This window comes from Delphinapterus leucas, chromosome 4, assembly GCF_059928025.1.
Source record: "Delphinapterus leucas isolate spDelLeu-1000000601 "Yukka" chromosome 4, BTC_Dleu_Yukka2, whole genome shotgun sequence".
Classification (NCBI taxonomy): domain Eukaryota; kingdom Metazoa; phylum Chordata; class Mammalia; order Artiodactyla; family Monodontidae; genus Delphinapterus; species Delphinapterus leucas.
In genome coordinates, this window is record NC_143132.1 from 70,385,474 (window position 1) to 70,406,242 (window position 20,769).

General features: G+C 46.5%; 1 protein-coding gene across 4 annotated transcripts in view; it reads right to left on the bottom strand.

The window, feature by feature from the left end:
- The window catches only part of ITGB5 (integrin subunit beta 5), a 108,954-nt gene that overhangs the window by 62,202 nt on the left and 25,983 nt on the right, over positions 1–20,769 (bottom strand). For 3 of the 4 annotated variants that reach the window (XM_089910602.1, XM_022567587.3, XM_089910605.1), the window contains exons 4-5: positions 15,463–15,712; positions 3,854–4,022 (exon numbers count right to left, since the gene is read on the bottom strand). In XM_089910602.1, the coding sequence (XP_089766728.1) occupies positions 3,854–4,022; positions 15,463–15,712 (419 nt within the window). Of the gene's footprint in view, positions 1–3,853; positions 4,023–15,462; positions 15,713–17,065; positions 17,214–20,769 lie in introns of those variants that run through there. The other variant, XM_089910604.1, reaches the window with a different exon arrangement.

Below are 20,769 nucleotides of genomic sequence, written 5' to 3' on the forward strand. Positions count from 1 at the left end.
GAGTCTGTATTCCTGCAGAAAGTCGTGTTGGAGGAAGCCGTTCCTCCGGCCTCTCTGGGGATGTGGTCGCCATTTTAGATTAGGATGCTCTCGCCAGCCAAGGAATAAAGGACCCAAGCCACGCCAAGACTTTTTACTCAGCAATGCAAATTTACTTTGTTTGCTTTAAGACTTACTTATCCACCTATTTCTGAGGACACACAATGCTTTAAAAACTTAATAAATAACGCAACATTAGATAATCAAGATTAAAACAGAAAGGATAAGAAGGATAAATGTTAGGGGGCTAGAAGATGAGGCCAAAAGGGAAACAGGCTGGGTTGCAGGGATCTGATTTTTCTGTCTGACGGGAGAAAGCAGCCCATAGAATCCGTGTGGCCAGGACGTACCCAGCCAGGCTTAACTTTGCAGGGAACTTCTTTAACCTGAGAGCCATGGAGAGCAGCAAAGCCATGACTGACAACTCAGAGCTCCTGGACCACCCCGCCCTCTGTCTTCCCAGGGCACCAGCTCTCCCTATTTTGGGAGAACAGGAAAGCAGCCATGGTTCTAATCTGAACCATTCATCACACTTGCACCTATACATTTTCAGAATAAACAACTTAGAGTCAACTTCTAGAAAAGTCCCAGGAGAGCAATAAAAGCGGTAATGGGAGAAACTATTATTCAGACCAAGAAAAAGTATAAACAAGTTTAATAATAGGTTTCGAGGTAAAGATAAGAAATTATGGGTCTCGGCATTCCCTCATCCCCACCCAGGCCGGTACAGCGTTGGGAAAAATGCCTGCACTGGTGACAGAGGGGTTCCTACTCTTCAGTGGCCTCTCCTAACAATGTGACCTGCTGGGGGGAAAGATGGCAACTGAAAACTTCCACTCGTGGAAGCAGTTCTACTTCCTAAATCTAATCCTAAGTAGAAACAGACTGTTTCCTTCTTTTTGCAAAGAGCAGCTTTCCAGGAAATGTAAAGTTGGCCTTGGGGGTGGGATTTAAGACCAGTCATGTGAGCATTCCATACCCCTAAGTCCCTAAAGTTGGTAACTAACAGTCCATCCAGGGAAACCAGAGTGAGACTGAAATCAGAACAAAGAGCCTCCTGTGGGCTATGAAGCAGGCCTGTTATCAGCTCCGTCTCCAGGGCATGGGGTCAAAGGAAGCCGAGCGTGCACTGCTGCCGGGGCTGCCCAGCCAGCTCCAGCCTGCAAGAGACGCCTCTCCAACTGCAGAGATTACAGGCCTGCTGGCTCTGTCACATTCAGTTTTCAGGATTAAGAGGAAGGGCCTTTAATCTGGGCAAATCAGGAGAAGGTAGAAAATTCAGTCAACGAAGTAAGGCACGCTTAGGGCTTTTAAAAAAAACTTTAAAAACCTAATTATCATTGAAACAAATGATATCTGGGATTGACTTCAAATAATGGGGAATAAAATGGTTAGGAAGGCAAATGAAACAAGATTGGCTACAAATTGGTAACTGTCCCAGATGGACCATGGGTACATGGGATTTTATTTCACTATTCTCTCTATTTTTATATGTTTGAAATGTCCCGTTACAAATTTTAAAAATCATACCTTATTTATTGTGAAAATTTAAGTAAATATAAAATAACACAAAGAAGAAAATTAAAACCACACCTAATCCTATCACCAGAGACAACTGCTGTTAACACTTTGGTCTATTTACTTCCAATCTTTTCCATACTTTTCTTTCTTTTGTTTGCAAAATAGGGTCATACATCTATGCTGTTTTATCACTTGCTTTCCTTTCCTCTCTTAGTTTATCTTAAGCATCATTCAAGTGCTCAAATATTCTTTTAGGGTGTGATTGTTATAGCCTTTCATCAATAGACAGGCCATAATCTATTTCCAATATTTAGCCACTATAAATAAGGCTGTAGTTAACCAGGAAGATGACGTTATAAATAGGTGATTTCAAGTGAGAAAGAAATTGCCTGATAGGTACCCAAACACACACTGACAGCACAGAGGAAAAGAAATGGTGAGGAGAAAAGCCGGGATCTCATTGACTGCATAATTCCAAGCAATTAGTAACTTTCCAGGGACGCCCCATGACAAAGGCCAAGGTGGGGAATAAGAGAAAAATGCCAAAAGATATAAAACTGAAACACACACTAAAATGCCTCTCAGGCCAACAATAATTCATAACCAGGTGCGGGCACTGAGTTGAAGAAATCTGCTAACATCTGCTTTGAAGCAATCGAGCCTTGAAATACTGAGTTTTCAAAGGGAAGGATGTTTTCATGGGTATTTTCATGGACCACGGCGCCTCAAGCATTCCATCATGCCATTCTGATTCATCTAATTAAACAGAATTAATATAACTGGACAGTGCGTAGGCTTGTCACTGGGTTCTTCCCCTCAAGCCTTAAAGACAATTTCCTCCCCCGGAAAGAAAACCCACAATATTCCCACGATGGGGAGATAAGAGGGATCTCCTGTTTTCCCTGCACTATTTGTTCCTGCCAAGAGTGGATTTGGCAGGATGTCCCTGAATATAACACCCCATACAATCAATAATCTGAATGCCAGTCAAAAAACATAATTTTTCTTTCTGAAGTAAATCCATACACTGTCTATTCTGTGATGCACTTGAAAGATTCAGAGCTGAACACATTCTAGCTGTGTCCCATCTGGCTTTCTTGGGCTGCTACGAAGCATCAGGGGCCTCTGAATCAAACCGTTCTGCTCTAGCCAGCGGCTGGGCAGGGGCCGCTCTGCAGCCGTCCTGGGTAGGGGGTCACTGTGAGACCGTCCTCTCCGGGGTGGCCCCAAGGACACAGGGACGGGAAGAAAGGCAGTGGGACCAAGAAGAGGACTGAGGAACCTGTGCTTTCTTCATATCTTTCTTTCCCCTTATCCCTCCTGTCTACCATTTCAGTTTTTTATTTCGGAAAGGACAACCGTGGCTCTCTTATCATTTTGTCGAGGACCAAGAGAAGGAGAAGTGAATCTGTGACACACTAAACACAGGCTCTCTGAGGTCAGACATGCAGCCTCTCCAAACTGAGTTCTAACCTCCTTACCCAGCCCTCCCCCAGACATGAGCATCCCAACCACCGCCCTGTTGCTGAGCTCACCAAAATGGTCAAGAAAGCGTTACCGATTATGCATAGTATATGGTGGCCACTATGGAAAAAAATGTTAAAGTATGTGCTAGAATAGCAAATTCAAGAGTGATGTTTATTTTTATCTTTTGTTACTGTTATTGGGCTGTCTTGATATAGAAAATTATGTTAAGAATAAGTTATTACCAACATCCCATTTACATATTTTGCTGAGATTGGAATGTCTCAAAGCATGAGTTCGTTTCTGACCTAAGTCTGTGTCCTCCCCTCTGGATTCACATATCACAGAGAAACACGAGAAAAACAAACAAACAGAAAGAAAACCAAAGATGACAAGCGCTTCTCCTTTTAGCTGGATTCCCCAACAGAGCACTCTTTAATGTTTACCAAAATTGGGCCATAAAATTCTACAAGATTCTATGCATATGGCTTGACCTTTTCTTCCACCTGCTCCCTGTCCCCAAAAGCAGCAAAAAAGCCAAATATAGAAAAACAGAACAGCTGTCTGCTGGCAAAGACAACATCCCATTGTACACAGCCACACCCTGACACAGACACACACCAGCCCTAAGCCATCCCTGCACGCCAGCTGGTTTGACTTCTGTAGATTTTCCCAAGGGCCCACCGAGCTCACCCTCTGATGCAAGAGTGGACAGGAGGCCACAGGCTGCGGTGGCTCAGTATCTGCAGGCAGTGCCAACGCATGTCACCCACACCGACACCCCTCCGTTGACCCCCCACGCAGGGGCAGAGCCAGAAGGGAAGGTTACCTTGCAGACAGCTGCCTGGAGCACTGCGTCAAAGCCGCCCTCGGGGGCATCGCGGTTCCGGGACACCCTCTGCTTCCGAACTTCCTCGTTGAAGCTGTCCACTCTGTCTGTGAGAGGCAGCAGATGGCGGAACCCAAAGGAGGGGACACAGTTTGGGAATAGCTTGTAACTGGAGAGAAAGAGGAGAAGAGTCACTTTTCCTTCATTGTCCCAAAATCTTAAACAACCAAGTAACTCTGTGCATTTACTGAGTGCCGTGAACGGCGGCACCAACGAATACTCACTCAGCACCTACCACGCGCCCCTGGGACAGACACAGTGGGGGAGCACAGAGAAATGACATAGTCCCTACTCTCCAAACACAAGCTCTAAACTGCGGGCGAGACAGCACATACCAGGCTGTAGGTGAATGAAATGGATCGTAGGAAGTAGCGGTTAACAGTGGGCTACCGCAGTCAGAGGAAGGTGTCACGGAGGCGCCCTGACGCGGACCTTGGAAGATGCAAGCACCTGGTGGGACAGGCACCGCAGCCTGGGCGGCACCGAGGGGAAGGAAGGCTCTTACAGGCTGAGGAAGGCGGGCGATGTCGAGTGAGGGCAGCGTGAGCAGAGTGACTCTACGAAACCAGCTTCTTACATCGACTCTGCTGCTGCCACACGACAAAGGATCACATAACCCCTTCGTGTCCACCCACTCAGAGACCACCAGGACGTGCTGGCAACCGAGCAAACACTAAATGCAACAGGAATGAAAACGTTCTGTTTCTTCGTTCATTTATAAATACTGGAATGATAAAGCATCAGCTCTCCTAGACGCAAAGAGAAATCACTTAGAAGCAAACCATCTTCGAATGGAAAACGCTACCTGGAAATCTGGAAAGAGGGAAGTATTGCACCTCAATAGGAGGTTAATGCCATGTCTTTCTCCTGCGTATTGGGCGCTCTCATCTTCAGTGTGCAGTGGAGGTGGCCCCGTTCCTGGAGGAAGTTACAGCCCAATCACACCTGCAGGAGTTTCACTTGGCTATACGACCAATGAAATAGGAAGAGGGGCCTCACATTGTTTCCAAAAAGGTTCACTGGGTAAAAGGGGAGAGGGAAATGCAAATGCAAGGGCCCTGTGGCAGAAGGGAGCACAGAGAGCCCAAAGGCAGAGGGAGGCCAGTTAGACTGCAAGGCAGGGAACAAGGGCAAAGATGGGCTATGAGGAGGCTGGGGAGGCAAGCTGGACCAGACTGTGCAGGTCTGTGGCCATGTTAAGGAAGCCTCTCTTTCAGAACTAAGACAGAAAACAAACACCAACAGAGAGGCATGAGGGGAAGGCTTCGTTACCTACCCAATTCAAGCCGTGTGCGTGGGAAGGGAAACAGGCTTAGCAACTCCTAGCAGCTCCTGCCTCACTGCCATCAAGAAGGGCGGCTGGGGCAGGTCTGAGAGGCTCCCCTCCTCCCCGAGAGAGGCAACCTTGAGCTTTCTAAGAGGCTCTCTCATCCCCTCTAAGGGCCTACGGTACCTGCTCCATCAGTCACTCGCAGCAAGCCACCTCTGCAGGGTCAACCCCACTGCCATGATGGCCACAGTGCCTCCGGACAGGGAGAGCTGCGAGAAGCTGTCCCCACTTGCCGTTCCTTTGTTTCACTCCCTCCTCCTTCCCCCAAAATCTTCAGCCGCCCCTTGTGTTTGCACAGGTCAGGCTCTTCTGTAACCCATGCCTCCGGGCCACCCAAACTTTCTATTCTCATCTCAGTTCCCCATGAAGACAAAGGTCATGGAAATTGCATTCCCAGCTGGAAGCAGGAAGTGAGCTGAGGTCCCATCATAGTCATCTGACAAATAGATGGGCCCAGGAGGAAGGAAATGTACACAAACTCTCACCCCCCTCCCTCGCCCTCTGAGCAACTTCACCCTTCTGTGCTGTGCTGGTCCATGGCTGTGGACTTCAGGTGTTTACTGTCTCGGTTGATGGGGTCGGATGAGGAAGGGAGAAGAGGAACGAAACTATGGCTGCTGCTCAATGAGAAAACCAGAAAAGCTGTGAAAAGCTCAGCTAAATTAGTTCAGCGTTTTTTACCTCTTCCCTTCCTGCAAAGGGGAATAAGTAGATATATTTTTACTGTGGAGAATTACTATTAATAATCAGGAACTAGAAAATGTGTTTGCCAGAGAGAAGTCTTCATTGCAGAGAATTTATTATAACCAAACCAGAATCACCTCTTAGTGAGAGGAAAACAGCTTTGTCACACAGGCTCTGTTGAATGTCTCCGTAGTCTCTGGAAAACAATGTCAACTGTGTCTAATTTAACCCCTGGAAGAGCTGTCTGAGCGACCTGAAGATCTGGGTGTTTGAGGGTCTCATGCCAGGAAGCCCTCCCACCCCCAACTGTGTCTGTGCCACAGGACCCCAGTTTAGGGCCTACTAAATCTTCACTGGATGAAGAATTATGAACCAGGAAGATGAATAAAATATATGTGCTTAAAGAGCCTGGGGGAGCATGTGTGTATGAAAAGTGAATCCTATTTGCAGATGCCAGATGTAGACAAATCCAAAAAACAATCTAATGCTTCAGGACAATACTGTGGACCATGGAGCTGACAGGGCAAGACCTCTCTTCTTCCTCTAAACAAAGAGAACTGCTGGGTAAAAATCTAATCTTCAAAAATGTTAATATGTAGCCAAGACTGGAAGCTTAGCGGGGAAATCCCAGGTGCCAGGAACGGAGAGAAAAGCATTGCACAAATGAACGGACTTAAACTAGGTGGGAAGTGAGCAAGGATCTCCTGGCAAAGGGATCCCCCACCCCCCCACCCTAGCGTGTTGGGGCCTGACAAAGGTCTGGGGCTTGGGGCCAGGTTCTAACAGGGACAGATAATGGACCTCAGGCCAGCGCAGGGTAGAGCACTGGAACAGGGCTCTCTGCATAAAGATGAGCGTTACAAAGAGCTGCCCTGTCACTAAAATCAAACCCAGAAAAATTCCAGCCACTGGCCTGGGAGAGAAGCAAGGAAGATGCACTCTGGGCTCATGGTGAGATGAATCACCCATAAAGATTGTAACTCCAGGCCTAAACAAGTCAGAATTCATTACTTTTACAAGGAAGGAACCCCCCTGCTGAGAAATAAACAGAACTAGTCCCACAGTGAAACCCAGAGGATCCTAGCATCAGGGAACAGAAAACCACCCTGCAGGGAAGTCAGTACCCCTGGGGCACAAACAACCTCTGATGAAGAGGAACTAATGAAAAAGTTATAGACCCCATGAGAAATAAACTACCATGAAGGAATATCAGCAAATTCAACCAACTGCAGGATCTGCAGTTCAAGAAACAGGTAACAAACTTATCTAAAGTACATTAAAACAAAGATATTTAAAACATTCAAGGAGAAGGAAAAAATACCAAAGACTAGAATGGGATATTATTAGGAAGAAAAAAAAATCAGAAGGCTATGAAACAATAGTATGAAAAACAGAAGTCTAAAAGAAAGAACCAAATAAAAAATAGTCACTCAAATTCAAAAATGAAACTTCAGTGTATGGATTAAAAAAATTGAAGAACAAGGTACTGCCACAAAAACCAAAATATAGATCAAAGGAATAGGATAGAAAGCCCAGAAATAAACCCATGCACCTACGGTCGATTAATCTATGACAAAGGAGGCAAGACTATATAATGGAGGAAAGATAGTCTCTTCAATAAATGGCGCTAGGAAAACTGGACAGCTGTATGTAAAAAAATGAAATTAGAACATTCTTGGGACTTCCCTGGTGGCGCAGTGGTTAAGAATCCCCCTGCCAATGCAGGGGACACAGGTTCGAGCCCTGGTCCGGGAAGATCCCACATGCCGCACAGCAACAAAGCCTGTGCGCCACAACTACTGAGCCTGAGCTCTAGAGCCCGCAAGCCAAAACTACTGAGCCTGCGCGCCACAACTACTGAAGCCTGCATGCCTAGAGCCCGTGCTCCGCAACAAGAGAAGCCACCACAATGAGAAGCCTGTGCACCACAACGAAGAGTAGCCCTGCTCACCACAACTAGAGAAAGCCCGCACGCAGCAACAAAGACCCTACACAGCCAAATATCAATAAATAAATAGACTTCTTTTTTAAAAACATTCTTTAATACCATACACAAAAATAAACTCAAAATGGATTAAAGACCTAAATGTAAGACCAGATACTATAAAACTCTTAGAGGAAAACATAGGCACAACACTCTGACACAAATTGCAGCAATATCTTTCTCAAGCCATCTCCAGAGTAAGGGAAATAAAAATAAACAAATGGGACCTAATTAAACTCAAAAGCTTTTTGCACAGCAAAGGAAACCATAAACAAGACGGAAAGACAACCTGCAGAATGGGAGAAAATATTTGCAAACGGTGCGACTGACAAAGGATTAGTCTCCAAAATTTACTAACAGCTCATGTGGCTCAAATATCAAAAAAAACAAACAACCCAATCAAAAACTGGACAGAAGACCTAAACAGACATTTCTCCAAAGAAGACATACAGATGGCCAAGAGGCACATGAAAAGATGCTCAACATCACTAATTATTAGACAAATGCAAATCAAAACTACAATGAGCTATCACCTCGCACCAGTCAGAATGGCCATCATCAAAAGAAATCTACAAACAATAAATGCTGAAGAGGGTGTGGAGAAAACGGAACCCTCCCACACTGTTGGTGGGAATGTAAATCGGTACAGCCACTGTGGAGAACAGTAAGGAGATTCCTTAAAAAACTAAAAATAGAACTACCATATGATCCAGCAATCCCACTCCTGGGCATATATCTGGAGAAAAACATGATTTGACAGGATGCATGCACCCCAATGTTCATTGCAGCGCTGTTTACAATAGCCAAGACGTGGAAGCAACCTAAATGCCCATCAACAGATGAAAAGATATGGGAATTCCCTGGCAATCGGTGGTTAGGACTCTGCACTTCCACTTCAGGGTGCACAGGTTCAATCCCTGGTTGGGGAACTAAGATCCCACAAGCTGCGTGGCGTGGCCAAAAAATAAAAAAGGTGTGGTATATATATATATACACACACACAATGGAACGTTACTCAGCCATTAAAAAGAATGAAATAATGCCATTGCAGCAACATGGATGGACCTGGAGATCATCATACTAAGTGAAATAAGTCAGACAGAGACAAATATCACATGGTGTCGCTTATGTGTGGAATCTAGAAGAAAAATTATACAAATGAACTTATTTACAAAACAGAAACAGACTCACAGACTTAAGAGAACTGAGCTTATGGTTACCAGGGGAGAAGGGTGGGGGGGTGGGGATAGATCGGGAGTTTGGGATTGACATGTATACACTGCTATATTTAAAATAGATAACCAGCAAGGACCTACTGTATAACACAGGGAACTCTGCTAAATATTCTGTAAAAACCTAAATGGGAGAAGAATTTGAAAAAGTACATGTATATGTATAATGGAATCACTTTGCTGTACACCTAAAACTAACACAACATTGTTAATTGACTATACTCCAATATAAAATAAAATTTGTTTAAAAAATTGAACAAAATGATAAACTGGAAGAAATTTTCTATTATGAAGCTAAGGGAAAGAAAGAGGTAGAAGTTATGGGAGAAAAATTTAGAAACATGAAGTTTAGAATGAGAGGCTCCAACACTCACCTAGTAGCGTCAGAAAGAAAATGGAGAGAGTCGGAGACAGGAGTCAGATGACATCTGAACATTTTCAAGAATAAAGCTATGTTCTCAGATTAAACGAGCAGAGCAAGTTCCGAACAATGCAAATAAAAGTACTAAATCCAACCTAGCCACATTGGAATGCATATCATTATAGGACATGAAAAGCACAGGGAAATATTAAAAGCCACCAGAGAGAAGGAAAACCATTAGATAGAAGACTTTTCATCAGCCACAGGACATGCCAGAAGACAATGAAATAATACCTTCAAGGGGGTGAAGGAGTACCATGACCTCTTGGGAGAAATACAAAGGGTAAGAAAAAATATAAATGATGAAGGATGAAATGTATTATCTCACTTGCAAAGATTTTTACAGATGTATTTCTATTTTGTGTGTGTGTGGTGAGAACCCTTAAGATGTACTCTCTGAACGACTTTCAAGTATACAATTGTATATTTCAAGTCCAGTACCGTTGCCTATCACCACCATGCTGTACATTAGAGCTCCAGAATGTATTCATCTTATAACTGTAAGTTTGTACCCTTTGACCAACATTTCCCCCTTCCCTGGCCAATCACCACTCTACTGCCTGTTTCTATGAGCTTGGCCTTTTTAGATGCCGCATATAAATGACACATGGCATGTATATCAGCAACAGCCTAATACCTCTAACAAAAGAAAAAGTGTTCAGAACCAGAAATAACAGGTCGGATTAATCCATCAAACCCTCTACCAGTGAATATCATGTGACTCTTCCCAGGAACACTATTTCTATTACTCAGAATAGCAGTTCAACAGTTCTTTAATCTGATGATCAAATTACTTTTTTTTTCTCTTCTTATGGCAGCTCTGGTACTACTTACTTCAGCTCTGGCATTTCTGGTTCATTCTAAGATGGGAGGGGATAAGTCTAGGATTTTGATTCTTTGGCCGAAACATCCGGAGGAGGCGGGACAAACCTCAAGAAAGCCCCACGAAGGGCTTCCCTGGTGGCGCAGTGGTTGAGAGTCCACCTGCCGATGCAGGGGACACAGGTCCGTGCCCCGGTCCGGGAAGATCCCACATGCCGCGGAGCGGCTGGGCCCGTGAGCCATGGCCGCTGAGCCTGCGCGTCCGGAGCCTGTACTCCGCAACGGGAGAGGCCACAACGGTGAGAGGCCTGCGTACCGCAAAAAAAAAAAAAAAACAAAAAAAAACAAAACTGGTTCTCTTCTGAGATGTCCTGCACAGGCGGTTAAATCACTCCTCCTGACTCCCCATCTCCCCAAAACTTCCCGGGGCTACTGCTGCTGCTTCCACACCACCACAGGGGAAAACAACCTAACAGAAGGTACCATTGAGAGAGAACGCTGTGATTTTTCTCTCCACATGAGCTGAAGGAAAAGAACAGACAAGGATCACAGACGGCAACTACGGAGCCAAGCATGGAACTCTAACTGAGACAGGAAGACAACAGGACAGCCATTTTGGAAAAGGACCAAGGGAACGACCTTGAGAAAACGGGCTTGACAGGCCAGAAAAACAGCACCTAAAAGCTTGGGCTTCTGAGACAACAACCAGAGACTCACAGGAGTAAAAGATTAGCTCTATCTCTGTTCCACTGACGTCTGTACATGGTTTCCAAAGGACAAAAGCGGAACTATAAATCCGCCACCTAGCAGAATTGCCGAACTCCCAGTTCCCTGAAAGATATAGATAAAAGCTTGACACGCATTCCTAAGGTGTTTTAGCAGGAAGCAGGCCCCCAGATGAAAACTGCCGACTGCGGACACATGGACCCCAGACTGCTTGAAACCTGAAGGTTGATGATGCTCCAAACTTCACCTCCATGCCAACCAATCCAAGAACTGAGCACAAGCTGCTCAGGCACCCTGTGGCCTCCTCCCTCACACTGCCTTTAAAACCCCTTCCCAGAAAGTCCTCGGGGAATTGACACTCTTTTCCACCTTCTCCCTTGTGCACAAGCTATCCTTTCAATAAAAAGCTTCGTTTGCCTAAGAGTCTTGTGGGAGCAATATTCGTTTCTATGGTATTGCTGTCCAAGAACCTGGAGAGGGCCTGATAACAGAACCAATGAAGCAGCCCAGCTGGGAGACGAGGGGGAGTGGTAGGGACTGTGGCAGCCAAACAACATGTGGGACAAGGCTGGCTTTACTAGACCTCCTAGTTTTTTGAGAAAACCTAAAATCCTGGCTATTCTTTGTTAAATCTTTTATTTTTAACTGTTGGTAACTAATTCACAGTGCCATTAAAACTTAGGAAAGGGCTTCCCTGGTGGCGCAGTGGTTGAGAGTCTGCCTGCCGATGCAGGGGACATGGGTTCGTGCCCCGGTCCGGGAAGATCCCACATGCCGCGGAGCGGCTGGGCCCGTGAGCCATGGCCGCTGAGCCTGCGCGTCTGGAGCCTGTGCTCCGCAACGGGAGGGGCCACAGCAGTGAGAGGCCCGTGTGCCGCAAAAAAACAAAAAAAAACACTTAGGAACGCAAATAAAGCACATGTACAGGCTGAATCAAGAACAGAAACAGCCTGATTACATCCCCCCGCTTGCTCTGTTCTCCTCCAGGAACCGTGGGGAATCTCCGAGGATACCCAGGCAACCACACAGAGTCCACTGCCTGGACGCGGGAGATACATCCCAGCCTGCTCACTGAGCCATGCGGTGACTCCCCTTTCATGCTGCCCAGCTTAGGGAAGAGAGATCTGTATAACTCAGACCTGATGATTCCTTCCAAACTCCCATTCTTTCACCGGATTTCCTGTCTCCCAAGCAGCCTGTCAGTGTGCCTTGTACTCACTGTCAAAACTTCTACTGTCTGCAGTTGGTTCTGCCTTCTAGGGCTTGGAGAAGTAGCTCTGAATAAGGAGAGTGCGATAACCTGGAATATTCAATGCTGAGGGCCCCAGGCCAGTCCTTCACCCTCTGCCAGCCTCCCATCTAGCATCTGACAGTTCGCCGATGGTCCCCAGAAGAATCAAAGTAGAGACACACCCTGTCTCTCAGGAGACAGGACCCAACCAGAGGGCGGAGGTGAAAAGTAGCAGACAGAATCACTATTCCGGATGAACTGAAAACATTTGGGGTTAAGATGCTGTTGCTCCGGGTGAGTAGCAGAACTCCAACAAAAAGACATGTGGCACTGGGATGCAGCTGAAAAGGGCCTTGGGGACAGGACCAAAGTGACAATAATGCCAGCAGCTACCTGTGGCCAGGAGGAATCTAAACCCAGAAAGTGAGGACACCTAGTGTCTCTCTGTGGCTAAGGAACTTAGAATCTCGTTTGTATCTAAAATTTCTTCTTATCTTATTGTTTTTTCCACTGTTGTGTCATTGCAATCCCAGGAAAGATCTAAGTTAGCTTCTAGGAGTGTGTACAGAAGGGTCAGGAAGGATTCAGAACATACAATGCCAGCATAAATACCACCTCACCCCCACCCCCCAGTCCAACCCAGAGCTGGGGACTTCTGAGGCTGCCAAAGCGGGGACAAGAAGTTAGGCTCAGGGGCTCACGAGCAGCTCTCTTCCCCTCAGGGGCAGCCAAGGAGACAAAGAATCGAAAATGACATCACAAGATGCCCGAATCCCTGAGTCACCACTTGAAGAAGAGCCGCCACAGAAAGCAGCTCCCATCAGATTTTTACAAGCAAGAAATAAATTTTCATTGTGTTGAGCCACTGAGATCTGGGGTTTGCTTGTTACTGCAGCATAGCCTAACATTACCCTTAGGCAAGTGCCTAGAAGGGTGGGTGGTTTTGGAATGGGTATTATTACTCAAACTCAAGGAAAGCATCTGGGTGGCAGTGTGATTTAGATGGGGAAAAAATAAGCATCATGTTGATGGAAACAGACTCTGGAAGTAGTTCATCCTGATTCATATTCCAAGTCTACCCCTTACTATTTGTGTAATCCTTCTAAGCCTCGGTTTCCTCATCTTTAAAATACAGCTCACCAGGACCTCCCTGGTGGCTCAGTGGTTAACAATCCGCCTGCCAGTGCAGGGGACACGGGTTCGATCCCTGGCCCGGGAAGATCCCACGTGCTGAGGAGCAATTAAGCCCGTGTGCCACAACTACTGAGCCTGTGCTCTAGAGCCCGTGAACCACAACTACTGAGCCTGCGTGCCTAGAGCCTGTGCTCCGCAACAAGAGAAGCCACCTCAATGAGAAGCCCGTGCACCTCAACGCAGACCCCACTCGCTGCAACTAGAGATCCTGCGTGCAGCAACGAAGACCGAACGCAGCCAAAAATAATTTAATAATAATAAAATAAATAAATAAAATAAAATACAGCTCACTTCTAGAGACCTCAAAAGATTGCTACGAGATTTAAATGGGATAATCCATATAAGGTATGAAGTGCAGTGGGTGCCTGACACTTAGTAAGAACATAAGTCTTAGCTATTCCTCATCTAGCGATGCTCTGGGGCCTCACATGCCAAAGCCTAACCAAAGCTGAACATGGAAATGAGTCAAGAAAAAGTTGAAGGTTATCACTCATTGTCACACTGCATAATCTTGCCATTTAAAAGAACACATGAAAGCCCAGAAAGGAAACAAACCACCTTCACAAAGGTTGTATTGGGGAGTTGGAGGAAGTGGCCCTCCACCTCCAATACACAAATGCACTAGGGCAGGGACCTATTCACCATCCCCTTTCCTCTTCCACTGCGCACAGCTAACCTAGTTCCCAGCCTCCCCGCTAGAACCCAGCTCTGTAGAGCAGAATGTAGAAGCAAAGGCCACTCTATCCTGGTCCATAGGATCCTCCTATGAGCAGTCCTCCAGGCATGATGACCTTAGAAGCCACATGTGAACCAATGGAGCCTGGGACCCCGAGTCACTGCTTAGAGGACAGGTGTCCACTGATCAGGAGACCCATTTGCACTTAGGTTAGCAGAAAATAAACTTCCTTCAAGTTTGAGTCATTACATACTTTTGGATTTGCTCACTGCAGTAGTTAGAAACTCTTGTTCTCTAATAATTACTCGAAAATTTTCTTTTTAAAATATTATTTTTAATTTTTAAAATTTATTTATTTTATTTATTTTTGGCTGCATCGGGTTTTTGTTGCTGTGTGCGGGCTTTCTCTAGTTGCCGCGAGTGGGGGGCTACTCTTCGTTGTGGTGTGCAGGCTTCTCATTGCAGTGGCTTCTCTTGTTGCAGAGCATGGGCTCTAGGCATGCGGGCTTCAGTAGTTGTGGCACACAGGCTCTAGAGTACAGGTTCAGTAGTTGTGGCACAAGGGCTCAGTAGTCGTGGCTCGCAGGCTCTAGAGTACAGGCTCAGTAGTTGTGGCGCACGGGCTTAGTTGCTCCACGGCATGTGGGATCTTCTCGGACCAGGGCTCGAACCTGTGTCCCCTGCATTGGCACGCGGACTCTTAACCACTGCGCCACCAGGGAAGCCCTGTCGAATATTTTCTAATTCAAGTACTTATGTTGGAAAAAAAAAAAAAAAAAATCACACCTATAAAGGGCAGGGTTTTCATTTTGTTTTGTCAAGTTAAGTTATAGTTATGTATATAAACAATAGGAACCGACTTTGATTCATTTATTCCAAACATCTCAGTCACTCCAAACAAGGAGATAGTTTAAGTTGTTCTGCCTGCTCCCTCCCTGATCACCGGGGTCTATCACTTCCTGAGAACACTCTCTAAAATCTATTAATGTAGAAAACAGTGCTGTGTCTGGCAGGTAGGAAAACAAATGAGCTATCATCATTGTATCTTTATGCAACCTTGTAACAATTTATCTCTTCGCAGGCAGAGAGAGGACAGAGCTGGATTATCCTTCATCAAATTTAACACCTTAGCCAGGTTCCCTCCCCGCACCCAGATATGACCTCCCTAGGCCTTTCTTTAGGCTCAGTCTTCCCACTGATCCATTCCCCAATCCTTGAATACCCAACAGAAGGGCAGCTGGTCACTCACCCAATGCACGGGTTGGTCTGGTACCTCGGCGCCGTGTAGGAGAAAGGAGAGATGTTCTTGTCTACAAAAGACCCAAACCCCAAGCGGAAGTTGCTGGTGAGCTTCCTCATCTCCTCAGCAAGCTTGGTGCCCAGGCTCCGTATGTTGTCCAAGTCATCCTTCATGGACAGAGAGAGGTCCATCAGGTAGTACAAGTCCACTGGATAATCCTCCACCTGTCGAACCTGCAGCTGGAAGGTAGTCTTGTCACCTGTGCCAACCGAGAGACCGTGCGTGTTAGAGGTCATTCAATTCGCTGGGGCTGAAGGGATGGGTTTTGCTTTCAAAGCTGGTCCACCTCTGACTTTTCTTTAGTGATTGCGTGCCTCTCAGAAGACATCTTTTCCACTCTGGAAACAGAGTGACCGAAGGGAATATGGGTGCTGAGGATGCAGCTCTAGGTTCTCCTTTCACACACAGGCCTCAGCATTTTTTAAGGAAACTCTTTAAGAACCAATCTCCCTAGTAGTGTTCTGTCTTCTCAGCAAAAAGGACCCTTAGGTAATTGGTGGACAGTGCACCAGACAATTCCACAGACACAAATTGGGTGAAAGTAGCCCACCAAGCACATACCAACTTCAGAGAAAGGACTGGCCAAGATGGGAACGTGGCCAGGAGACTGTAAAGGTGTATGTGAAACAGAACACAGGAACGAAATTAACAAAAGAAGTGTACAGACATGAGTAAGAACTGAGGCGGGGAAGAGAGATGTACAAGGCAAGGGAGACTGGGAAAACAAAGATGGTTACTTAAAATACCCCCAGAGGGCAAAAATGTTCATGCTTATGCCGGGCCACCTATTTCTATCTCCCCAGCCATTTATCAAACAATCGTATTTAGTTCTCCAGCATATCTGATATCACAGACACAAATCATTATCATAAATTATATGTATAAATATAGGAAGACATGTTCCAAACTTTAGCACCATCAAAAAGAAAAAGAAGAAACAGAAAGGAAACACTACTAGATTTGCCTACAGCTACGATAAAGAGAAAATAACTTTTGGTTCTATAATAAGCAGTCAACAGCCAAAGGGAAAAGAAATTGATTCAGAGGAAAAGAACAATGAAAAGAAAGGCAGTTTCTGGCAGGCGTGGCCTCTGCAAGCTAGCCCCACATGGTGTGCAGAAAGGCCCAAACCAAGTCAGCGCAGTAACTGGAGGACGCGTGCCAGGACGATGATCCTTCATCGTTCATAATCTCTAAAAACACACTGTTCAGAAACAACTTCAAGTAGTGAATTTTACCAGGTGATCCTATCTGCCCTCAGGCTTGTCAGCCTCTCAGGCACCAAGAGATGTCCTGAACTCTTCGGACAGAACTGTCTACACACACTTGAAATCTGGACGTCCTCTGTGCGTTCAAAGGTGCAATGGCGAAGGTGGCCTCGCTCCCGCACGAGGGTCCACACCTCATCTGCCCGCGGTCACGTCTCAGAGGCGTCCATCTTTCACCTCAAGATGACAACCAGCGAGCTGAAGCCTTCTTGAACTTGCAGGATAGGGAACCCAGTGCTCTGTGCTCCCCGCACCTCCTCCCACCCCAAACGAGGCATACTTACTTCATTAACAAGATCTCAGTCCAAGTTCCAGCTCTGCCCCTCAACTAGCGGTGCAACCCGAGCCTCCATTTCCTTAACTGTAAACTGGCAATAACAACAGCACGACAGCATGAAGGCTATGAAGCACTCATGTGGGAAGGAGTGTTCTGTAAGCAGTGAAGGCCTGCCCAAATGAAGTATGATTATTATAATTACCATGGTAGTCTGAGTGTCAGAGCCAAGCCTGCTTCCCCCGACTTGTCCTTACATGTGCTGCTCTAGCCTGATGATGGATGTAGTTTGGGTTGTCTGTTGGTACGAGCCTATTTTTAAAAGCCACTGGAGCCTGACTCAAACAGAGGAATGTTCGAGATTTCTTCCAGAATGAATTCCGGACTGCTACGATATCTGTCCCTGGTTCCCATGTCCCTGCACAGGGCCCCTCCCATCCCTGGATGCCACATCGCAGTGGGGGAGGGGCAGGAGGGCCTGCGATCCTGTCCCCTCTGTCCAATCCCACGGCCTCTTTACAAGGTCTCCTGTATTTTGTTACTTGTGCCCTTCCCCCAAGTTTCCAGGTATACCTTCTTTAATCCAGAATCCACTTCCACCTTTTGCGGAATTACGAGCAATTACAGATGAACACTTTAGGACCAGGAAACAGGGAACTAGCTTGGATTCAGGGAGGCTGGAAGGCACCCATGGGAGGGAAGTGGACATTAGCCTCGGAAAGCAAGAGCTGGGTTGGAATCCAGACCTTGTCACCAAGAGCTCAAGGTCTCAGGCTCCTTTAAACTTGCTGCTCAGTTTCTGGATCAGTAAAATGGGGGGGATGCTAATTATTGTGGGTATTGAGGAGACAGCATATATAAACACCACACAAATGCTTCTACACAAGAAAAACTTCGGCCTCAGTTCCCCTGAAAGTCAATTATTAAAGCAATTTCCTGTGGGGCTAAAAAGAGAGACAGAACATTCTGCCAAAAACTTGAGTGTGAATGGCTAACGGCCTTGGGTATTATATTTAACTCCAAATTTTCCAGACATGAAGGCAAAGAGGGAAACGAGATGTGGTACATAGGTCTCTTTGTATACTAAGGGGTTATCTATTCTGAAGTAAGAAATCTCTTGTCATTAAATTCTAAGAGAAATTGATCACTACAACACACACACACCTCCCCATAGGGAGGCTGCAAATGGTAAAAAAAAAAAAAAAAATTATCTCCCAGTTTTCCAAGAAGGGAGGGGTATAAGAAAAGGGGTAATATCATTAATGTTCGGAATGAGGGTTCATGGCTACCTTATCTATGCTGGATTTTAAATGCTACAAACTCCTCAGTGGGCCTTGGCAATAATTCAATGTTCTGTCAGTGTAATAGGGAAGAACCTTATTATTCTACTACAAGTTAATCACTAAAGGGATGTTGCCTATAAGATTAAATTATACATACTGACCCATCTCTGGGAACCCTGCCTCCCAGGTAATGAGCATTAAGCTAAAATACCTTTGTTTAGCTCACAGGAAACATCCTGACCAGGCCTACCTGTGATTAGCTGCAAGAAGGAAGAAATTAACACAACCCCTTCCAAGTCTGGCAGGAACCAGGCCCTTACCCACCTCCCCTGTTAGTATTAAAGAAGCCAGAATTCTAACTCAGGGAAGATGGTTCTTTGAGACGCTAGTCTACCATCTCCTCGGTCTGCTGGCTTTCCAAATACAGTGGCTACTCCTTGCCCCAGCAGCTCGCCTCTCAACTTACTGGCCTGTTATGCCGTGAGCAGTACGAGCTTGGACTCAGTTACATCAGCAGATTTTGGAGGGACTGACATTTCTGGAACACTTCTCAGCGAGGGTGCTAAGCACGGGAATTAAGCTACAGTGCCGCAACTCCCCCACCGAGGGAGCCCCCATGGTTAGCTGACTGAAGGTGAAACTGCTGCTGCACGCCAGGGGCGCCCTATGCCGGGAGAGGGTCTGGGGCATGTTCTCCATCTTTGGGTACACTTCCGGAACCATGCATACTCAACAATACCTCCAGCCACTCAGTTCTGCACCGCCCAAGACTTTTTTTTTTTTTTTTATCATAACGACAACATTTCCTTTTTTTTGTTTTTTTTTAATTTATTTTTGGCTGTGTTGGGTCTTTATTCCTGCATGTGGGCTTTGTCTAGTTGCGGTGAGCAGGGGCTACTCTTCATTGCAGTGCATGGGCTTCTCATTGCAGTGGCTTCTCTTGTTGTGGAGCACGGGCTCTAGGCGTGCGGGCTTCAGTAGTTGCAGCACACGGGTTCAGTAGTTGTGGCGCATGGGCTCAGTTGCTCCGCGGCATGTGGGATCTTCCCGGACCAGGGATCAAACCCGTGTCCCCTGCATTGGCAGGCGGCTTCTCAACCACTGTGCCACCAGGGAAGACCCCACCCGAGACTTTAAACCAGTTGCCACCTCTCGTGAGTCCAGGAGAGTGAGAGCCGGGCTCACCTTCACTGTGGGCACTTGATCTGTGCCAGTCTCTGGTGACACCACGCAGCCCACGTGTCCCCCTCCTCCCTCTCCATATAAGACCCCCTTACAGGGACTTCCCTGGTGGCGCAGTGGCTAAGAATCCACACAGGGGACACGGGTTTGAGCCCTGGTCCAGAAAGATCCCACATGCTGCGGAGCAACTGAGCCCATGCGCCACAACTACTGAGCCTGCACTCTAGAGCCCACGCGCCACAACTACTGAGCCCATGAGACACAACTACTGAGCCCACGAGCCACAACTACTGAAGCCCGTGCGCCTAGAGCCCGTGCTCCACAACAAAGAGAAGCCACCACAGTGAGAAGCCCACACACCTCAATGAAGAGTAGCCCCTGCTTGCTGCAACTAGAGAAAGCCCGCGTGCAGCAACGAAGACCCAACGCAGCCAAAAATAAATAAACAAATTTATGAAAAAAAAAAAAAAGATTCCCTTACAGGCTCGTCTCCTCCTGTGGCTGCAGCCCTCCTGTCTGGAACCATCTCCCATAACCCCCACCTCAGGGCAAGCAGCAGGATCAGAGAAATAGGATAAAGCAAACCCCAAAGAAAACCTGATCAGGGACTTCCCCGGTGGGCCAGTAGTAAAGAAACCGCCTCACAATGCAGGGGACGGGAGTTCGATCCCTGGTTGGGGGAACTAAGATCCCACATGCTGCAGGGCAATAAGCCCGTGCGCCACAACTACTGAGCTCGCGGGCCTCAATTAGAGAGCCCGTGTGCCACAAACTACAGAGCCCAAGCGCTCTGGAGTCCACGTGCCACAACTAGAGAGAAGCCCACACACAATGAAGAGCCTGCACACTGCAACGAAAGATCCTGCATGCCTCAAAGAAGATCCCACATGCTGCAGCTAAGACCCAACATAGCCAAATAAATAAATATTAAAAAAAAAAAGAAGAGAAAAGCTGATCACCTCACATCTGTGAGGAGGAAGCTTCTCCTGCAAGCAGCCCCTCCCACGTCCTGCTGGTTTTTCCTGCTTCCAACGCACCCAGCCCCAGCTGTATTTCGCAAAGAATTCCTGCCACTACTGGGCTCCTAAGTGTAGCTCCTCCCACCATAATCAATAGCAACCAGCATTCCCTCTGAAATGTATTTTTAAAGGTTTCTTCTGTCTTCCCTTCAATAAAAAGTGAAAAGTGAGCTCTTTCCTTAGGAACATATACCAGATGACAAACATTACCAGAAAATGAAAGTAGAGAA